General features: G+C 58.2%; 1 protein-coding gene across 1 annotated transcript in view; it reads right to left on the bottom strand.

Moving 5' to 3' along the window:
* Window positions 1-19,667, bottom strand: part of PLXNA1 (plexin A1) — a 128,138-nt gene that overhangs the window by 74,044 nt on the left and 34,427 nt on the right. Inside the window, exon 4 of the mRNA XM_074914616.1 lies at window positions 339-479. Coding sequence (XP_074770717.1) covers window positions 339-479 — 141 coding nt within the window. The remainder of the gene's footprint in view (window positions 1-338; window positions 480-19,667) is intronic.

Genomic DNA, 19,667 nt, shown 5'->3' with positions numbered 1-19,667 from the left:
AAAACCCTGCTCAGGAGGGGATGGCCAGAGCAGGGAGGGGGTGATGGCCATCCCCTCGCAGCAAGGAAGGGTCAGGAAGCCCTTGGCCCCAGGGACCACGGGGATTTCAAGCAGCCGCTGGTAACAATGACTGACTTGGGGCAGAGGGACAGCGAGTTGCTGCCACTGGTCCCCTCAGACACGCAGCCCCTGGCAGCCCCTATCCCAGGAAGCAAAAGCCGTGGAGCAGCTCGAAAGGCTTCCCAGCGCACAGGACCGGAGGCTGGGGTGGCAACGCGGGCTGCCAAGCCAGGAGAGCAGAGGGGCTGCCATCCCCTCCCCTTATCCCCTCCCCTTACCTGTTTCTCGGTCATAGCGTAGATGTGCTGGCGGTCGGGGCTCAGCACCAGGTCTCGCAGGATGGAGCTGCCCTCGTGGGCCACGACGTTCTCGTACTGCAGTGCCTGGTGCTTCCTCTCAGCCTGCAAATCCACCAGGATCTGTGGGGAGCGCAAGGGGGGGTGAGCACGGGGTCACACGCACCTCAGCCCCCACCCAGGGAGGGGGACGGGGGATGCCACCCCTCTGTCCCACACCAGCGTGGCCACCCCATGGCCACCGCACCATGGCAAAGTACCGGCCGCTTTACAAACATCCCGACCCTTTCCAGAAGAGCAAACTGCAACGTTTTCTTCCTTTTTTGCATTTGTCTGGTGCATTTGCACCATCTTTATGCTGATGGAGTTCATCTCTCTCCAGGAAATGGAGCCACACCCGTGGTTTTCATGTTGCCCCCACTCTCTGCCACCCTGCTTCCCCTTCTCAGCCCCAAAGCCCCTCCAACTCGCAGCGTGGCAGGGACGAGCCCCCGGCCCGCAGCAGAGCAGCAAACCCCATCTCGCCGCAGCGGTCCCGGAGGCAGCTCTGTGCCAGAGCGCAGCAAGCCCCGGCCGGGCAGGACGCCGCGGCGCACGCGGGCAGGGCTCCCGTCCCCCACCCAGCAGAGGAAAGGCTTGGGCTCCTGACCAGGGAAGTCAAGAGGGTCTCAAGGAAGGTGAGGGTCAACAGAGGTTCAGAAAATGCCTTTGTTCCCTGAGGAGGAACGTGGCGAAGGCTTTAATCCTCTCACAGCTCACAAGCACATTAAAGCTCTTCCTAAGTACGCTGGTTCCTGGTTGCACCCGCGATAACCACATCAGGCGGCACCACGGGGCTGGAGGCACCCACCAAGCAGGAGCTAAACTCAGCTGTGCCACTTGCTGTGACCTGATTGCCACCTGCCCGAGACAGGGACCTTCCTCTTAACGCCAGTGCTTGTGATACCCCCAGATTTGGGCTGTCCCCTGGCACGGGGCAGCCTCAGGGAAGACAGTGCTGGAGAAATGGCTCAGTGGGTGGGATGGGATGGGATGGGATGGGATGGGATGGGATGGGATGGGATGGGATGGGATGGGGGCCACGCTGGCAGCACATTCTGCGTAAAACCCAGAGGCAGGCAGAGAACCACAGAATCATGGAGGTTGGGAAAAGCCTTTGCAGCTCCTCCAGCCCAACCATGACCCTCCCCCTGACCCTTCCCAACTCCCCCAGATCCCTCAGCGCTGGCTCAGCCCGACTCTTCAACCCCCTCAGGGATCCCGGGGACTCCCCCCTGCCCTGGGCAGCCCATTCCAACGCCCAACAGCCCCTTCTGCACAGAAATCCTTCCTCAGAGCCAGCCTGACCCTGCCCTGGGCAGCTTGAGGCCATTCCCTCGGGGCCTGGCGCTGGGGCCTTGGCTCCAGAGACTCATCCCCCCTCTCTGCCCCCTCCTGGCAGGGAGCTGCAGAGGGCCAGGAGGTCTCACTGCTGCCAGCACACCCAGGGCACCATCCAGCACCATCACCTCCAGGACTGGGGATCCCCGCACGGGTCCAAACCCACTGCTCTGAAGCACCCCCCGAAACACAGCCCACAGCCCTGCCCTGATCATCTCACCCACTCCCACAGCTGTGCCCAAGCCCTCGGGCCCCCACGACAACCTGCCCCAGCACCCCGGCCATCTCGTCCCCCTCCCACGATAAATCGCCACCGGCATTTGCATAGTTCCCAATCAGGAGGATACGGGCCGGGAAAGCAGGATCCCGGTGTGCAGCTGATTAGCATGGAAATGTATGCGGCTCACAAACAAACCGGGGCCCGTTTAATTAGAGCGGCGCCTTTGATTCACTGCCAGCCTCCTGCATGCACCAGCCCCGGATTATTTTTAGGCAGTTTTACAAAACAAATGTATTTAATTAAGAAAGAGACCCCTGAGCAACCAGAGAGCGACGAGTCCTGCACAGCAGCGAGCAGAGGGGCCGCCCTCTCCCCGGGGACGCGGTGACCGGGCTCGCAGGGCCAGGCTAACGCTTGGGAGCCCAGGGCACAGCAAAAACAAACCCCCTGTGCCTCCTGCCAGAGACTGAGGAGCCTCCACCACATCCCAAACTGGTCCTGGTACTTGCCCACCTTCTCAGCATCATTTGCCAGATCCCTGTCAAGACTCTGCTCCCCGTCACCCCCTCCCTGGGTACCGCTGGGGAACCCAGAGATGTCAAAAACCCATCCTAAAGCTTCTGCCTGGGCTTCAGGGGGTGTTGGGGAGGGGGCCGTGTCAGGGAGGGAGGGGTGTCTTTCTGCCCAGGTCCAGGACTACATCTGCTCCTCAGAGGTCAAGCTCCAGACACGCGTGGTGCGGTACCCCCCCTGCAGCACCCCTCACTCAGTGGTACCCAGCACCATCCCCAGAGCCCAGCCCTGCCTCCCTGCATCCCCTCACAGGTCGCTCCCCTCCTGCTCTCAGCTTCTCCCCTAAAAACGTCCTGTCCAACTTTCTGGAAGAGGGTAACAAGGAGCATCCCCCCTCCCCAGCAAGGCGCCGTTTCCCCCTCTCCCTATGGCAACGTGACAAACACACCTTTCCAACCCTTTTATGGGCCGCGGTTGCAGCACAGAAGAATCGATAGAGTTTTACCCTGGTTCTAAAATAGATCTATGGCTGGATGTCGCGCTGGCAGTAATTTTTAACTAGCGGGGTAATTTCCCCATTACATTATTACACTGCGCAGTGCTGGGAAAAAGAAAGAGATGTATTAAAAAAAACCAACAGACGTGAAGCACTTCCAGTTAATTTGAGGCTCCAAGAACCTAAAAATACTCCTGGTAGTCAAACGGGGCTGGAGCCCAGCCTGCCACACATCAGGGTGCTCTGGTGGATGGCACGGGGCCACCCCAGGCATGCACATGTGGGAACCCCTCTCTCTGGCACCTCTCCTCCCACGAAGGATGCTCTAGAGGCAGGTTTGGGATTCAGGAAAGTGAAATTTGGAAGACTTGGCCATCAAGTTGTTTTCTGGCTGGCCAAAGAGCAGGGCACAGAGGGAGTTTTTGAGTTAGTTGGTGGTAGGCAAACCCATCCTGCCACTCCTGCCCAGCATGAGATCACCAGCAGATAAACCCCAACGTCATCCCACGCCAGGAGGACCCGGCTGCCCACAGCACCCGCTGCTGTGCGGGCAGAGCTGGAACCCAGCATCAGGGCCCTTCCAGCAGGATTAGCCCAACGGGAACCTACCCACCCCGGCCAGAGGGAAGGGGATGGGCTGTTTGGACCAGAACACGGCAGAGCAGATGCACAAGGTGCCTTCCACCTCTTACAGATGCTGGGAGGGACCATTTCCACCCCCCCTCTCCCCACGCCCGCAGGGTAGCTGGGGGCAGGGGAAGGGGGAGAGGATGTGGTTTAATCAGAGCAGCCCCCTTCGGAAACACACTCCTTCCTGCCCACCCTGCCTGCCTTCCCACCGGGGGAAAAGACATTTACAATAAATAAATAAATAAATAAACCTATTAACCTTTCTCCTCATCCTGACGCTGATATAATTACCCAATACTAATAATTACTTACACTAATTTCTCGCTCAGGATTCCTGCCCTGGCTCTTGCCTGCCTTGGACCGGCTGCAGGCAGCGCCGCCTCCCGCGGGGGCCCGGTAGGAGCCCCGGGGGGCCCATGGACTCCAGGGCCATGCCCAGGCAGAGCCACAGGAGCAAGGGTCAGCTTGTTGGGCTGTTCCCTCATAAAGGCAGGAGACCAGAGGCAAGAAATTACAAGTTTCCTGCTGGGGTGAATCATCTTCAAGCAAGCCCAGAGGCTGCTCCGCCAGAAAGCCACGCGCACGCCCTCCCCAGGCAAGCGAGGAGCCCACCCCGCGGGCCAGCACCCCGCACAACTGCTCTCTGAAGATGGGACGTTTAAGACCAGGTTCCCCAGAAGCCAAGCAGGCTGGGGGAGACAGGGCAAGGCCAGGAAATCCTAGAATCACAGAAACATCCAGGATGGAAAAGCCCTTGCAGCTCCCCCAGCCCAGCCATGACCCTCCCCCTGACCCTTCCCAACTCCCCCAGATCCCTCAGCGCTGGCTCAGCCCGACTCTTCAACCCCTCCAGGGATCCCGGGGACTCCCCCCTGCCCTGGGCAGCCCATTCCAACGCCCAACAGCCCCTTCTGCACAGAAATCCTTCCTCAGAGCCAGTCTAAGGTGGAAAGGTGTCTCACCTTACCAAGAGGCTCCTTGCTCCAGGCCAGCCACAGAGAGCCCCAGCAAAGGAGGGATGAGGGAAAGGACATCGGGCAATGCTTCAACCCCCGGGCACCTTGGTGTAACAAGCGATGGCACAGAGGCCAAGCCCTCCCCCAGGAGGCTCAGACAGAGTTCCTGGAGATGCTCATCTTGGCTGTCCTGTCCCACACAGGTTCTGAAGGAGGAGAGCACCCTGCCTTGCCAAGAAGCACACAGTGGGGCAGGGTCACGGCCAGGCCTGCCGCCGCCTCCAGCCCGCTGCTCCCTCCTCAGCTTGGTTCTCCTTTACAAACCACGATGCTAGAGCATCTAGAAGCTTCTGCACGGCTCAGACCCCACCCCAGCTGGTGCTAGTGAAGAGCCGCTGCCCTGAGGAGCTGTACAAGACAACGCTGGGACCCGAGACCCACATGAAAGGCAAGGGGGAGGGAAAGCACAGGGAGCGCAGAGACAAAACGTCAGAGGAGAGACAGCTCCTTCCATGGCACTCCGCTTGCTCCCCTGGGCAAGTCACCCTGTGGGCCTGTCCAGGTGAGAAGGCACCTCCCCACTGCCCGACCCACCCAACCACCCCCGGGAGAACCTCCCAACATCCTCACAGCCACCAGCAACGGGCACAAGGCAGAGAGGAGCATCTCCCCGGGGCTGCCTTCTGGAAAGGCGGGTGGTGAGAGGAACGAAGGGCAGGAGCCGTGATCTGGCAGCCACCCAGCGCTGGCAGCGGGTCCGGAGGAGGATGGCGGCGGAGGACGGGGCTTTACAGCTCAGCCTGGGCCAGGGATGCCAGGCGGAGAGGGAGGAAGCACAGCCGGGGAGGAAAGGCAGCTGCAGACATGCCAAGGCTGCTTTTAGATTTAACACATGCTGGCAGGGGTCTGGCCAGGGTCCGGGGGGGTGCTGGGGTGGGCCACCGGCTCCCCAGGGGACTGAAAACACACACTTGGGGACTCAGGCGAAGGGTCTCACCGCAGGGGACACCTCCCAAGCCCATCACAGGGAAGAGGGGGCTCCTCACTGCCCCCCAGCTGGTCGCCCTGAGGGGCTTTCCCATCCCAGCCTTCCATCTCCTCCCCTCCCAGCTCTCAAGCCCCCATCTCCTGGGTCCAAAGCGGTGCCCCCCCAGACCCCTCCTCCGGGCAGGAGAAGTGCTCAGCCAGGCTTTGTACTCTTATCTGTACAGGGCTGTGATTAATTCGCAGCGGCTGGCAGCAGCTACAAGAGGAGGGCGCTTTTGCCCGCCTGCCACACTTCAAAGGCAGGGACTTATCTGCCTGAAACACACTCGGCAGCCTTTTCACGGGGACCCTTTCCAGTTCCACGGGGCTCGCACAGCGCTGACGGGCAACGCAAAAGAAAGGCTTATTTACGGGAGTGCATTTCAAAGCCTCCCCCCTTCCCTCTCAACACTCGCTGGGGGAAGCAGAGAGTTCCCCCCCCAGCCCCAGGGATGCCCACTGGGGACAGAGACTGAGCAGGGGAAGACAAGATGGGGCTGTGAGGAGAGGATGAGGGATCAAGGTCCCTGTCCCACCTTTGCCCGTGTCCTGTTCCTCTCCTGATCCATCCTCTTGCCAGTGAGCAGCTCTGCAGCACGTCCCTGAGTTGGGGGGAGGAAAAAGCTTTGGCATGTGCGGAGGGCAGAGCCCAGCCCTGGGACAGAAACCTCCTCCACCTGTACCACCAGTGCTCGGGCACCATCAAAGCCCCAGGCTCCTGCACCCAAACTAGTGGGTGCTCATCCCCCCTCTGCAGGAGCGGGGCCATGCTAACACCCCCAGAGTTCTGCTTTGATTTTGGCACCATCTGTCCAAAGGGCACAGGACAGAGCAACCTGGAGAGGAGCAGGTCCCAGCAGCGCTGACCCCCAAACCATGGGGCCACCTCCCAGAGGCAACAGGATCACAGAATCGCAGAATCAACAAGGTTGGAAAAGCCCTTGCAGCTCCCCCAGCCCAACCATGACCCTCCCCCTGACCCTTCCCAACTCCCCCAGATCCCTCAGCGCTGGCTCAGCCCGACTCTTCAACCCCTCCAGGGATCCCGGGGACTCCCCCCTGCCCTGGGCAGCCCATTCCAACGCCCAACAGCCCCTTCTGCACAGAAATCCTTCCTCAGAGCCAGCCTGACCCTGCCCTGGGCAGCTTGAGGCCATTCCCTCGGGGCCTGGCGCTGGGGCCTTGGCTCCAGAGACTCATCCCCCCTCTCTGCCCCCTCCTGGCAGGGAGTTGCAGAGGGCCAGGAGGTCTCCCCTCAGCCTCCTCTTCTCCAGACTGAACCCCCCCAGTTCCCCCAGCCGCTCCCCAGCAGACCTGTGCTCCAGACCCTGCCCCAGCTCCGTTGCCCTTCTCTGGCCACGCTCGAGTCACTCAATGGCCTTTTTGGGGTGAGGGGCCCAAAACTGAACCCAGGAATCGAGGGGCGGCCTCCCCAGTGCCGAGCCCAGGGCTCAGATCCCTTCCCTGTCCCTGCTGGCCACGCCAGGGCTGACACAAGCCAGGATGCCATTGGCCTTCTTGGCCACCTGGGCACACTGCTGGCTCCTGTTCAGCCGGCTGGCAATCAGCACCCCCAGGTCCCTCTCTGACTGTCAACAGAAGACCTGTGCAGCCCGGCCACCCCGGCGTGGAGGTGACAGCTGCCGGGTGGTGTCACACAACACCCTGCCGACAAAGCTACAGCCGGAAAGGGAGTATCCTGTGTCCAGCCAGGGGGGCTGGCAGGGAGAGGGACCCTCCTGGGGTGCCAGCCTGCATGGCCCCTTCTGGCACATGGCTCGAGCCCACCCCAAGGCAGGGTGGGGACGGGGACACCGGCTGCCCCTCCACATGCCTCCCCCTCCAGCCATTCCCCAGGGACCAGCACCACCAGCAGCTGCCACCCGCACACCCCTCTCTGGTTTCCAGAGGAGGGCAAGGGCTTTAAAATGAGGTTCCCAGATCAGCTGCTCAGGGGGACACACGCACACACACACTCCTCTTCCCCCCACCCAGGAGGGACTGCCCAGAAAAATATGGGGTCACGGCATCATCTGTCCGGGGGGCACAGCTGGTGGGGACGGGGGGGTTGGTACTGCTGGAGGGGGGCACTGCCACGCTGGGGGATAGAAGCGGGGAGGAGGCCTGGGCAGGGGGGCAGGCAGTGGCTCCTGCTCCCTCCCACTGTATTGCAGGTAACCAAACTTTAGCACCCAGGGTGATGAGGATTCACCTCTGGTTTTGCTCAGGCATCAAGAAAATCGCCCCCAGGACAGCCCCAGCCGTGCTTCCCCAGGGCTCCCCGTACGGCCGCTCAGTGCCCCCCGCGGGGCAGAGCCCGGCACCCAGCCAGAAGGCACGGGCAGGCGGCAGGGGCACGGGGCTGTGGGGATGCACCACCCAAGGGCTCGCACCCCGGCCTGGCGACAGGATGGCCCCGCAGAAACATCCCAGCTATGCAGGGCGGGCTGGCAGCCAGCACCCCGGCCACCTCCGCTCCGGCGGCGGCCACCCTCCCCGCCGGCCCCGGCAGCTGCCCGCGCAGGAATGCGCCAGCCGGGCGCGGAGCAGACACATGCCTCCTCCCAGACGGGCAGGCAGCTGCCTGCTGCTCGAAGCCGGCACGCCAGGCCCCTGCCTCCCGGCCTCCTCCCGGGGAGGGGGTTTCGGCAGCCCCTCGCGCAGGGCTGGATGCTCCCGCCTCGTGAGCTGCCGACTTCCCTTCAGCGAAACCCATCCGATTCATAAATATGAACACAAGCAAGACTTTCATCCTGGGCCCGACATCGCCCTGAGCTGGAGAATATTGGGACTCTAATTATATCAGCATAATAAAGCAAAAAGCAAGGAGATACTTAATCTAAATCAATGCTTGTAACAGCAACAAATCCCAGCAACTTGCCGACACCAAAAGATAGAACACGGGTTTATCCAACCGCTCTCCAAGCACACAGCACTGCCGGTGTGCTGTCCCCGGGTGGCATCCCGAGCTCCACCACGCAGGCTGAGGACAGACGCACTCGCCGCACCTCTCTGGGGAGGTGGGGTGGGAAGCGCGTGAAGGCGCTGGGGGTCACCATCAGAGAGAGCGGAGAGGGGGACAGACCCTGCCCAGCAGGACCCCGAAACACAGCCCCACTTTCCCCGAAACTCCTCAACTGCCTTTTTCTTTTGTTCAAACTTATTTCCATCTTTTCCTCTTGTTCAGCGACCCCCACCAGCGCCAGCCCGCACAGCACCAACCAGCCCCGCGCCCACCACCTGCAAACCTTCCCAAAACCTGCCGTGCCCACGTCTGCCCACACTGCTCCAGCAGCAGGACGGGGAAGTACAGTCCGACACACCATTCCAGTAATTTTGACAGAACTAAAACACTGTCAGAAACCTCTTTTCGATCTTTCTGTCCCAAAACTGAACTGCTGGAAAGAGGGAGTGAGTGCCAGGGCACCGCACGGCAGCAGCACCTTTGCCAAAGTCAAACCCGGGTGCAAGAGGGACTGAAGGAGAGACAATGAGTAAGGGAAAGGAATTACAAGCGGGTAAAAGCACTTGCCCTGCCTCCCCCTGCAGCAAAGCCCCAGGTCCCAGCCCCCCCAACCCCACAGTTGCTTTGGCGGTCTCGAGCCATTGATTTCCCAGCTTTGCCCTTCAAAACTCTCCTGGCTCAGCGCCCAGTTTGTATCGTCTAGTCACTCAGGAGCAAAATATCTCTATTATTATTGCAATTATTTCCCAATCAGCATCGCTCAGGGCTGTGGCGGTCAGAGGGGGGGGGGTGCTTCCCAACAAGCAAATCAATGGGCAGCCTCTGCCCTGGGGGCTGCTGGGGACGGGGCGGGAGGCGCTGGCAGCTGCCGAGGGGCATCGGGAGGGGCGGGCAGAGGACGGGGGTCCCCCAGGACCCCTCTGAGTGCGATGCTGCGGCCTGGCAGGGTGTCAGTCCTCGGTCTTTGCTGACCCTCAGCCCCAGCAGCAGCGATGCACAACAACCCATGGGCAGAGCTCACGCTCTCCGGATGCAGTGCAAGGGCTTTTACCTCTGAAGCCCACCCCAAAACTACCCCTCCGGCAGCACCTCACTGCAGACACATCCCTCTCGAGGGAGGGGAAGGCAGGCAGGGAAGCGGGTCCTGCTGTTCCTCAAGCCAGGGGAAGAGAGGAGGGAGCTGGGGAAGTAGGAGAGCTCTGTAACGGATGGGGAAGGAATTTTAGCCCTGCAAAATGGAAGGTAAGGGCAGAAAAAGCACACAGCAAAGCGGGATGGGGACCTTCACGCTGCATCCCACTGTTCTCCTCTGTGTAGGAGAAAGCCCTGGTGACAGCAGTGAAGGGCAGAGCACGTCACAGAGATACAGGATTATTTTTTCCCATTTATTAATTAATGTAGGCATCCCAAGTGTCCCAGCAGGCCCCGGGCACACTGAAGCCATGGCAATGTGTCACCCTCCCAGCTCCCACGGGACTTAGTCTACACGTGACCAGCCTGGGGCGAGTTAATACCTAACCAGCCCAGAGAAGTCCCTGGGAAGAAACCTCTTGCCTGAAGGACTCCAAACAAAAGCCATCGCTTCACTGCCAAAGCACCAGCTCCTCCAAGGAGACCACAGTCCTACTGTCCCATGCCCACCGCCCTGGCTGATGAGCAGAACAGTCTCTCCACAGCCTCTCCACAGCTTAGAAGCTGCTATTTCTCCAGCAAACATGAAGCACCACTTACTCTTCTCCTAATAATGCTGCTTAGCTCAACAGGGTGGCACAAGCCCCCGTGCCCAAGCATGCCACACTTCTGACCGTGCACCCAGACCAAGATAATCCCAAGATGAACACCAAGGGCTCGTCCCATCACCCTCGCCCTCCTGGCAACTTGGGATGTGCCTACAGACGGGGAATCAAAGCCCCGCTGCCCGCCAGCAGCGATGGGGATGCTCCCCTTTCCACACCTCCATCGGGGGATCCCAAAAGGCAGAGAGGAGGCAGCAGGGCTTTTCCAGGGATGCAGTGGGGAGGAAGGAAAGGCTCCCAGGGCTGCAGCACAGCTGGAGATCAGCTGAATCCTTCCTCCCCCTCAGCTGCAGGAAAACAGCAGTTTCCTTCCTGGTCCCTAAAACAACACAGCAGCAAGAAAGGAGCTGCCTGAGGACAAGGCAAGAGCCGTCAGTCTTGCAAAGACAGGAGCCAGTGGCAGGAAAACCCCTCACAGAGGAGGGACGGACCCCAAGGGGGGATCTGCTTTAGGGGAGCCCCGCTGCCGGGTCCCCTCCCACCCCAGGGCCCACATGCAGGTTCAGCACCAGCCAAGCCCCCATTTCAGCGGGGCTGTCTGTGCAGGCTTGCGTCTGGATTTACCCACCCATCAGACTCTAAAGCCTTCCACAGCCCCATCGCAGCAGCTCCCAACCCATCCAGCTCCGGCCGTGTAACCTCCCCAGCCGTTATTCCCGCGGCGTGGCAGCTGAAGGCCGCCCGCTGCAGCAGGACGTTGCAGCAAGGGAGGTACAATAGGAACTAAATCCGCTGCCCGTTCACCTCCGCCCAGAGAGGACAACACTGATTGCACGGAGGGGGGGACTCGGCTTCACCCGTTTAACACCGGCTTTGATCTCTTTCTACCAATGAGGCTCCTTGTTACCGCAGCTCTGGGCTGGTGTTTTATCTCCATGGTCAAATCGCACCAGACTGCACAGGAAATGCTGATAAGCAATAAATGATCAGGGTCTAAATATCACAGGGCACAGCAACAACATTAAATATTAACACCCAGCACAGGCAGCAGGACCGGACATGCAGAATCCCTCATAAATTCAATGACAAAATCCTGCACCACATGATGTACTTCACGGGAATGTAACCGGTGGCATCAGGAGGAGGCAGAAAGTTGCAGCCGTGCTTTTTTTTTTTTTTTTTTTTCCTTTTAGATCAACATCTCCACTATTGACACACCACGATCAAAACTCCAGGCTCTGCCTTTCCTCCTGAAACCGTTCCTGCTCCAAACATAAGCACCTCCAAGATTAGGGAAGAAATCTTCCGCCGCTCCGTGCCCGGTGTTCCAGCGATAACAGCCAGCTAAGCCTGGCTTGGGGCTGAGAGCACTGGAGAGTGCCTGCAAATATTTTTCTTCAAATACACTCAGACCCTCTCTCTCGCTCCACCTTCAGCTCTTGACATGTTTGCTAAATTCTCTGCTCTCCCCTTTCGTTTGCATTTTAAGGCTTCATTCCCACACCCTAAACCTCTGGCCCTCCTACAGCATCTCCAACGCCACGAGACTCACCCCTGACTACACTACAGCCTCCTCCGTGTCTCTGTGGAGCCGGGGGAAAGCTATGGGGCCGTGGCTCCCCACCAAGCAGAGCCCAGGGCAATGAAAACCACGTCTCTGCAGTGGGCTCTCTGTTCAAAACCAGGATGAAAAGCAGGCTCTTCAGTCTGCGGATAGGAGCAATTTCGAAGGAGAGATTGAGAAGATTTAAATACAGAGATTGCTTTCCCTAAGGATGCTGCTCGAGATATTTAAGAGCTCAGGTTTTACATGGCACGGATTTCCTTTGGCACCGATGCAGAACTCCCTGCACCGCTTCCCCAGGCAGCAATGCCTTCTTCGGGCTGTCGGGGAGCACAGAGCTAACACAGGTTCCATCAGTGACCACTCTGGGAGGTAAACTGGGGTGCAGGGGGGCTGGAGTCCATTCTGAGCTTTCCAGGTGCGGCAGCACTTGGCCACAAATTGCTGTAACCTCAGCTCTTGCAGATCCATGCAGTGGGAAATGAAGAGCCCAGCTAACTTCTTAATAAAATACTCCTGGGGATGCAGAGCTGCTCTCTGAAAGCCCAGCTCTTGCTACGACCAGACCAGAGCACATACCACATTCACAGAACCACAGAATCATCCCGGTTGGAAAAGCCCTTGCAGCTCCTCCAGCCCAACCATGACCCTCACCATGACCCTTCCCAACTCCCCCAGATCCCTCAGCGCTGGCTCAGCCCGACTCTTCAACCCCTCCAGGGATCCCGGGGACTCCCCCCTGCCCTGGGCAGCCCATTCCAACGCCCAACAGCCCCTTCTGCACAGAAATCCTTCCTCAGAGCCAGCCTGACCCTGCCCTGGGCAGCTTGAGGGAAATCAAGTTCTCAAACCCAAGTTCTCAGAAGATCTTTGAGGAACACTTACCACCCTCCCCACCACTCCCACCGGAGCTGCCACCCACCACAACTCCCCAGCACGGTGGCCCAGGAGCTGCTCCCAGCCAGGGATGGGGGTTGGCACCCGGCAGCCCGGGAAGATATGGGCAAGCACCAAGCACGGACAGACCTCACCAGCCCGGTGCTGGAAGGAGTGGCGACAGGGTCAGGCAGATAGCCCCCAGATAAATAGCTTTATCCTGAGATGCAACCCTGGCAGGCACCCATCGCATGCCTGAGTATCTGTAGAGGGAGACCAAGGGGTGGGAAATGATGTTAATTAAAGTTTTAATTACTGTAACCAAACGAGTAGTATAATTACTTTATTCTCACAGCGACTTCAAACTGATTAAGGACCACGTGCGCAATCTTCGGGTTGATGTGGTTTTTAATTAAACCTGCCGTCAAAGGCGGCGAGAGGGGTGGGCAGGAAGATGGCTCAGCCCTGCCCGCTCCTGCCTGGACCCCCCCCAGGGACCTGGTGCAAGGAAGGAGCCCAGGCTGGCAGAGACACGAAGGTCAAGAGCAGCAGAAGGCCAAAGATAGCTGCTTGGTAAGACTGAAGCACACAGGTGTCTTGAAGGAGAAGCTCCTCTCCTAAACATCAGCCCTCAGCTTCACATTCCCCCAAAACATCTACCTTCACAAGCATCTCCAAAACAACCCCGCACGGGCCCTGAAAATATTAATGAACTGTTGCTGCCAACTGGAGGGAATGATTAAAAAACAATTTTGCAAAGGTATCCTTTTCAAATAATAATAATACTAAAAGACAAAGCAGTAGAAATTAAATTCCCAGTCCCCTACCTCAAATAAATAGTATCAGAATTTGAAATGAGACATAATTACCCCGGCAAGGTTAAAGCCGCTAATGCACACGGAATACAGAATCACCATCCATCATAATCATATCTCATATCGCAGCCATTATTTATAATTAGGAGGCACGGTTTAAAAAACACATAAAGACGCCCATGCAATGCAGTAATTCTTCTGTTATTGCTCCTGGAGGGCTAATCCTGCTCCGATTTGTGGAGTTCAGGATCAGGCAAAAGTAATGCCCCAATACAGCCCAAAAGCCATTCCCAAAAAGCTCCTGACTGGGAAGGGAAACCCGCCTCAGCCCACTCGCGAGCTCTGCCTAAGCACCCGGCTGGCAGCAGTGGGACCAGCCGGGCTGCACTGGGTCCCTCCTGGCCATTTCAAACCCAAGCAGAGCACCCAGATAATCCTTCTCCCTCAACTATATTAATTTTTAATTTTTTTTCCCCAAATGCCAGTGCAGGGAGAGCGGAGCTAAGCAGACACCAGGGCCACAACCCGGCTCAGCAGCATGCAGGCGATGGCCAGCCCGGTGGGCTTTGCCCAGGATGTCTCCTCTGCTGGGTGGGTTTTTTTTACCTGTTTTTAAAACCACAGAACAAGTTATAGCAAGAGCTGGGGAAACCAAAAGCTAACCCCAAAGCTGCTGAAAGCTTCCCTCCTTTGAAGCACAGGCTTTGCAGGCTGCCCCCACGTCCCAGTGAAATATTAACGAGCTCCCAGTGAAGCAGGAGGAAATTACGCCTGATATATTCTGGAGAAGTCCGCAGACGGCAGCGCCTCTGCGGCAGAGCCTGGCTCTAGGGGGTCCTACCCCCAACCCCTTCTCCTCCCAGCAGCGAGGAGCAGCGAGCCTGCGGCCCCGCGGGGATGTGCCGCGGCTCCATCACGCACACGCAAGCGCCGAGGCCAGAGCAGAGCCCTGGCACAGAAAAGCACAAACCCCGGGAGGCGGTTTTGTACCCGTCGGTGGCCAGTTAGAAAGCACCAGCTGTTGGAGAAGGGGTCCTGGGGACACGGAGCCACCACGGCGGAGGTCAAAGCCCAGGGATGTGACCACAGAAAGGACAGACACACACGTGGGTAAATCTAAGCTACAGCGCATTTGAGGATGGAAAAACAAACTGGGATAAGGACAGGGGAGGGCTGAGCCACGTCCAGAGAGGCACAAGTCCCGAGCAGAACAAGCTCCTGTTCTTGCTCGGCCCTGCCACTGGCTGCGAGCAGCCTAAGGGAAACAGCCGAGGCCAGCTTGCCCCGCCAGTCTCATGACTGTTACTCACAAGCAGAGCTGCACTTTCTCAGAAGTTTCATTAAGCTGTAAACCAAGAAAAAATAACACGCAAAAAAACCCAAACCCCAACAAAAAGGCAGCTCGCGGATGCATGTACAAACACTACCTCTCCAAAACCCAGGAAACACGTTTCCAAGGGAGGCTGCGGCCAACGTAACGCAACGCCAGCCGCAGCCTCCAGCCGGGGTGCCCCCACTGGGGGTGCCAGGCTCCTGTGGCACAAGGGGACGAGGGCATGAGGGCACAGGGCTAAGCCTGACACGTGCAGAGAGAGGGGCTCTGTGTGGAGCACCAGGAAAGACGGGTGGGATGAGCCTTTTTGGGGTTTAGGCACCCGGCTGTCTGCTCCCCAGGGCAGGCTGCCTTCCCCACCACTGCTCTGACCTCCAGGGTGGCAAGTGGGGCATCTCTTGGGCTTGCCCTGAGCATTTTCCTGCTCTCGCTCTGTTTCAGACAGCCAGCACTCTACCCAACATGCCAAGGATCAGGTAAGCTGGGGGAAGAGCACCTGGGGATGCAGGAGAGGGGATGCTGCCCACGGGGCTCCGGCAGGGAAGCACTGCAAAGCCGAAGGGGACTGGGTCATCCCCTGGCAGCCAGCGTGTGCCCAGGCCCTGGAACAGCCGCGGCCACCTCCCAGGGCTCTGGCTCCTGCCCTTCAGCAGCCCCAGCCCCCACGGCACACGTCAGAAGGACTTTGAACATCGGTGGCAGCGAGTTTACCGCGACCAAAAGGAGCAGAGAGAGGAGGTGGTGCTTTGCAGGACGGAGCAGAGGATCACTATTTGCCCTTCCAAGTGCTGAAAACTAATCCCCCCTTCCCCCTTTTTATCCCATTGAAAACTTGACAGAACCTCCTAGCGCTTTGCAGTTGAAATTGGCAGGTCTTAAATTAATTGACTGCAATTTTACACAACAACATGTTTAGCTGCGAGCTGGCCCGCGGCCCGCTTGGCTCGCCACCGCTCCCCAGACACTTTTCAAGCAACCTCCAAAACTTCATAACACATCTAAGGCAAAGCGAGCAGGCTGCCAACGTGACCCACTCCCTGCCAAAAACCAGCCCTGCCTCCCCGCGCCCCCGCCCCGACCCTGCTCCAGCTCCTCCAGTGTTTTCCCCCGCTCTCATTAATGGCTTGTTAAATTATTCTCATCGTCTCCGAGGATTTTTGCTCCTCCAAACAGCGAGGAGCACAGGGCGGGCTGGGTTACGGGCCCGCTGCTTTGCCATGGAAACGGCAGCAATGGGACCGATGCACGCAACAGGGGCGAGAAAAGTCAGGGTTTTGTTTTTTTTTAATTTCAATCCATCCTTACACATTCCTGCTCTCCATCCATTTAATACCCCGAAGGACAAAGCCCAAAGCAAAGACCACAACCAGTGGCAGGTCTGCAACATCCCCATCCGGGGCTGGGTGCTTGGAATAATGCAAAACCACACAACCCCAGCGCCCTGGGACGAGACGGCGCCTGCAACCCACCCAAAAAAACAACCGTGCTCTTCCTAGGAGAGGGTCTGAGCCGGCATCGCGGCTCACACAGAGCCTGACTCCAATCCAGCCCCCAAAACGTGGGGCTGGCCGCGCCTGGTCCCGGCTCAAGGTCTCTGAGCCTCCCCGCGAGCTCCCGCGAGACGCTGCCACCGCCTCGGCCAAGCGCGAGCCCCAGCAATGAGTCAGCCCCGGCTCCCAGCCCTCATCTAATCCCGTCCCCGGAGCCGGGCGACTTTCCAGGGCATGTCCGCAGCATGAAAGGCGCGTTCTCGCCACGCTGCTGGGCCGAGAGCTGGAGGAGGAGAGGGGAGGATTGCTCCGGCTCTGCCTAGGACTTGGGTCGAGCAGCTGATGCTCTGCGAAAGCCAAACTGGGGGTGGGTTGTTTGTGTGATTTCATTGCTTGAACAAACAGAAACATCCTGTATGTGATTAAGAGCCTTTATGAAAAACACACCAGCGCCGAGCCCCGCAGCTGGGGCCAAAGGTACGGCTGCGGCTGGGGGGCAGCGCGCAGCAGGGCTCGGCAGCACCGGGGGGAGCGGAGCTCCCAGGCACAGTCATGCAGCCACAGCATCCCAGGGATGTTGGAGAGCCTGCGCGGAGACAGACAACCCCCCTAGGAAATCATCTCCCCCATAAAATGTCATTTATTTCATGCCAACCTCCCCACGCCCTCACTTGCTCCGGGGAGCAAGAGGCACAGCGGGGTTACCACCAGCCCACCAGCCACAGACGGTGGCTGCCCAGGGAGAGGCAGCCGAGGCACTCACATCGCTCTGAAGCGTTAATTCTCTCCTTTATCACCTTCTGCCCCAGGTTATCAAAGTACTCCGCGCATGCCCACAGCTTGCTCCTCCTTTTGGCTGCGGGCATGGCACGGAGGAGAAATGGGCAGCACAGGCAGCAGAAGTGAACTGACCACAGCCTACCCTGCCACCCCCCCAAAAAAAAAAGAAAAAAAAAAAAAAAGGGAGGACTCCAGCTCCTGCCAAAACCCAGGACTTGCCTGGACTCGTACGGCCGTCACCTCCGCAGCCCCTGCCCTCCGCTCCGGCAGAGCTGCCTCTGGGGAGCTGCGCCAGGAAAACACATGTTTTTGTTTAAGGAGCACAGGCTGAGGAGGGAAAAAAAGCACTTAAACCTTACACACACACACCAAAAAAAAAAAAAAAAATTAAAATAAAAAGGAAAATTGAAGTTTCAAAGTTGTTTCTCTCTGGCAAAGTTCAAAATAAGGCAAGGTTTTTGTTTTTGCTGGGAGGCTTTAAAAAAATGTATTTCATCCAAAACATCCTTGAAACATTCTTGACATTTATTACCATAAACTCTTCCTCCAATTAATTGCTTCTATACAACTACCATTTTCCTGATGGAAAACACCACCAGAAACTCACAAGCCATTAAAAAACCGCTTGCTCTCCCTCTCTGTCTCTCCCTGCTCACCAGCATAAACAGAATTAGGGAGGTTAGGGGGGGTCAGAAACAACAGTTTTGACTCAACGGCCTTGGCCGGCGAGAGCTGCCACCCACAGCAGGGACACCAAGGGCAAGACGCACCACATGCTTGCAAAGACTCACTACAAGCTCGCTAGATGCCTGAAAAAATACCCTGGCTCCACAGGTATGCGGTACCACCTCCGGCACTGACTCAGAAACGCACCGTGGGCCAAGTCTCAGCTGAACAAACGATGTTCTCAGGGATTTGGGCTGGGTTTATGGCCAAGATTTTCGCAGCACAGCAGTGAGGATGCTCACACGAGGGAGGCAGCACATGGTGAGGGGGAAACAAAGCTGAGCAGACGAGAGCAGAGATGCTTCCACCCCGGGAGGGACGCGCCGCCTGGGCGGATAGGATGTCGGGGAGGACCGGAGCTGTTTGCCTGCTCTTTAATTGCTTCCATCCCCAAAATGAAGGCCAGCTCTCATTTAGGCAGCCCGGGTGAGGAGGCGCGGGGCAGACACGCACCCCTGCCCGCGGTGTGAAAGGGGAAGGCGAGCTGTGATGTTGGACTCCACGAAGGGGCATGGAGGAAAACCCTCCACCTCCCCTCAAGCCGGTGGGACTCAGTTCCTCCATCAGTTGCTCTCCACCTCTGAGATGGATCCGTGACTAAAGAGGGGACATGCTCAAGGCACCCCAAGCAGCACAGCCCACGGGGACCACGGGCGGTAGGTGCACCCCGGGCTGTGCCAGCCCCCACACAGCCTCCGGCCAGCAACGCTGACCCTGCCACACAACCACGTCACCACAACTTCACGAGCCCTCCTGCAGACCAGCAGCGGCACCACGTCGTCACACGGCGTGTCCTCTGTCACCGAGATGAACCACACTTGGAAGCTGGAGCACGCACGTCTTCTCCCCCCATTCCCTCCTCCTCTGTCCCCAGGTAGCAATTTTTGCCCTCTCTTAAAACAAGAAACCACTGGAGGAAGAAGCCAAAGCTCACACATCCCACATCGAAGCCTACTCATCCCCCTGGGAGGAGAGCCCAGGCATTTCATTCCCTGGTTATTTGCTCCAGCCGTGGGCTTGTACTTTCCCACCAGCCAAAAATCGAGGGGGGAAGGAGAGGCAGGAAGGAAACCCCCAGCTGAGATGGGGAGTGTTTATCTCACCTGCTAGAACAGAAACACGTCTTTAATTTTAAATGTTGAGCGTAAAAACAGATCCCTCGAGGCCCATAAACATACCAGAAAGAGAGGGAGAAACTCTGTGGAAATAAACGGAGAATTCAATTTGGGAAGTTCCCATCCCTCGCGCAGGGTGGGAATCAGCTGGCGTGGGCCACGCCAGCGAGGCGCAGCTCTCAGGTTTTCGGGTCTTTTTAAAAGACTTTGCTCATTCCTCACAAAACATATCACAGGCATCACCCCCTCCCAGGAAACCAAGCATAGCGGCGGTGAGCCCAGCCCCATCCAGCATCTCCATCCCGAGGGGTGAGGCTGCTCCCCTCCCTCTGCCACGGCAGCTGTGGGCACAGAGCACACCGGGGGAGCCACTGCCCGCCCCCCCAGCCCCCCAACCGTGCCCACCACCCCCGAGGTCCCGCATCCCGACCTCCTCACCAGGGACATGACCTTTTCAGCACGGCTGTGTACGCACCAGCCTCGTTAAGGCACCTGCTTTCCATAGCTAATTACAGACACAGCCACCCTGGCCAAGACACAGGCCTATTTTTGGAAGCCGTTAAAGAAAAATACATATATAGAGAGAGAGCGAGAGATATATGCACACACACACACAGAGGCACATCAAAACTGCCTATTTTTCCTCTGAATTTTTTCAGTTGCATTTCGCTCAACGTTTACTGCTTCATT

This window comes from Athene noctua, chromosome 10, assembly GCF_965140245.1.
Source record: "Athene noctua chromosome 10, bAthNoc1.hap1.1, whole genome shotgun sequence".
NCBI classification, from domain to species: domain Eukaryota; kingdom Metazoa; phylum Chordata; class Aves; order Strigiformes; family Strigidae; genus Athene; species Athene noctua.
Note: the sequence above shows the minus strand (reverse complement) of the source record. Positions and strands in the feature narration are given on the sequence as shown.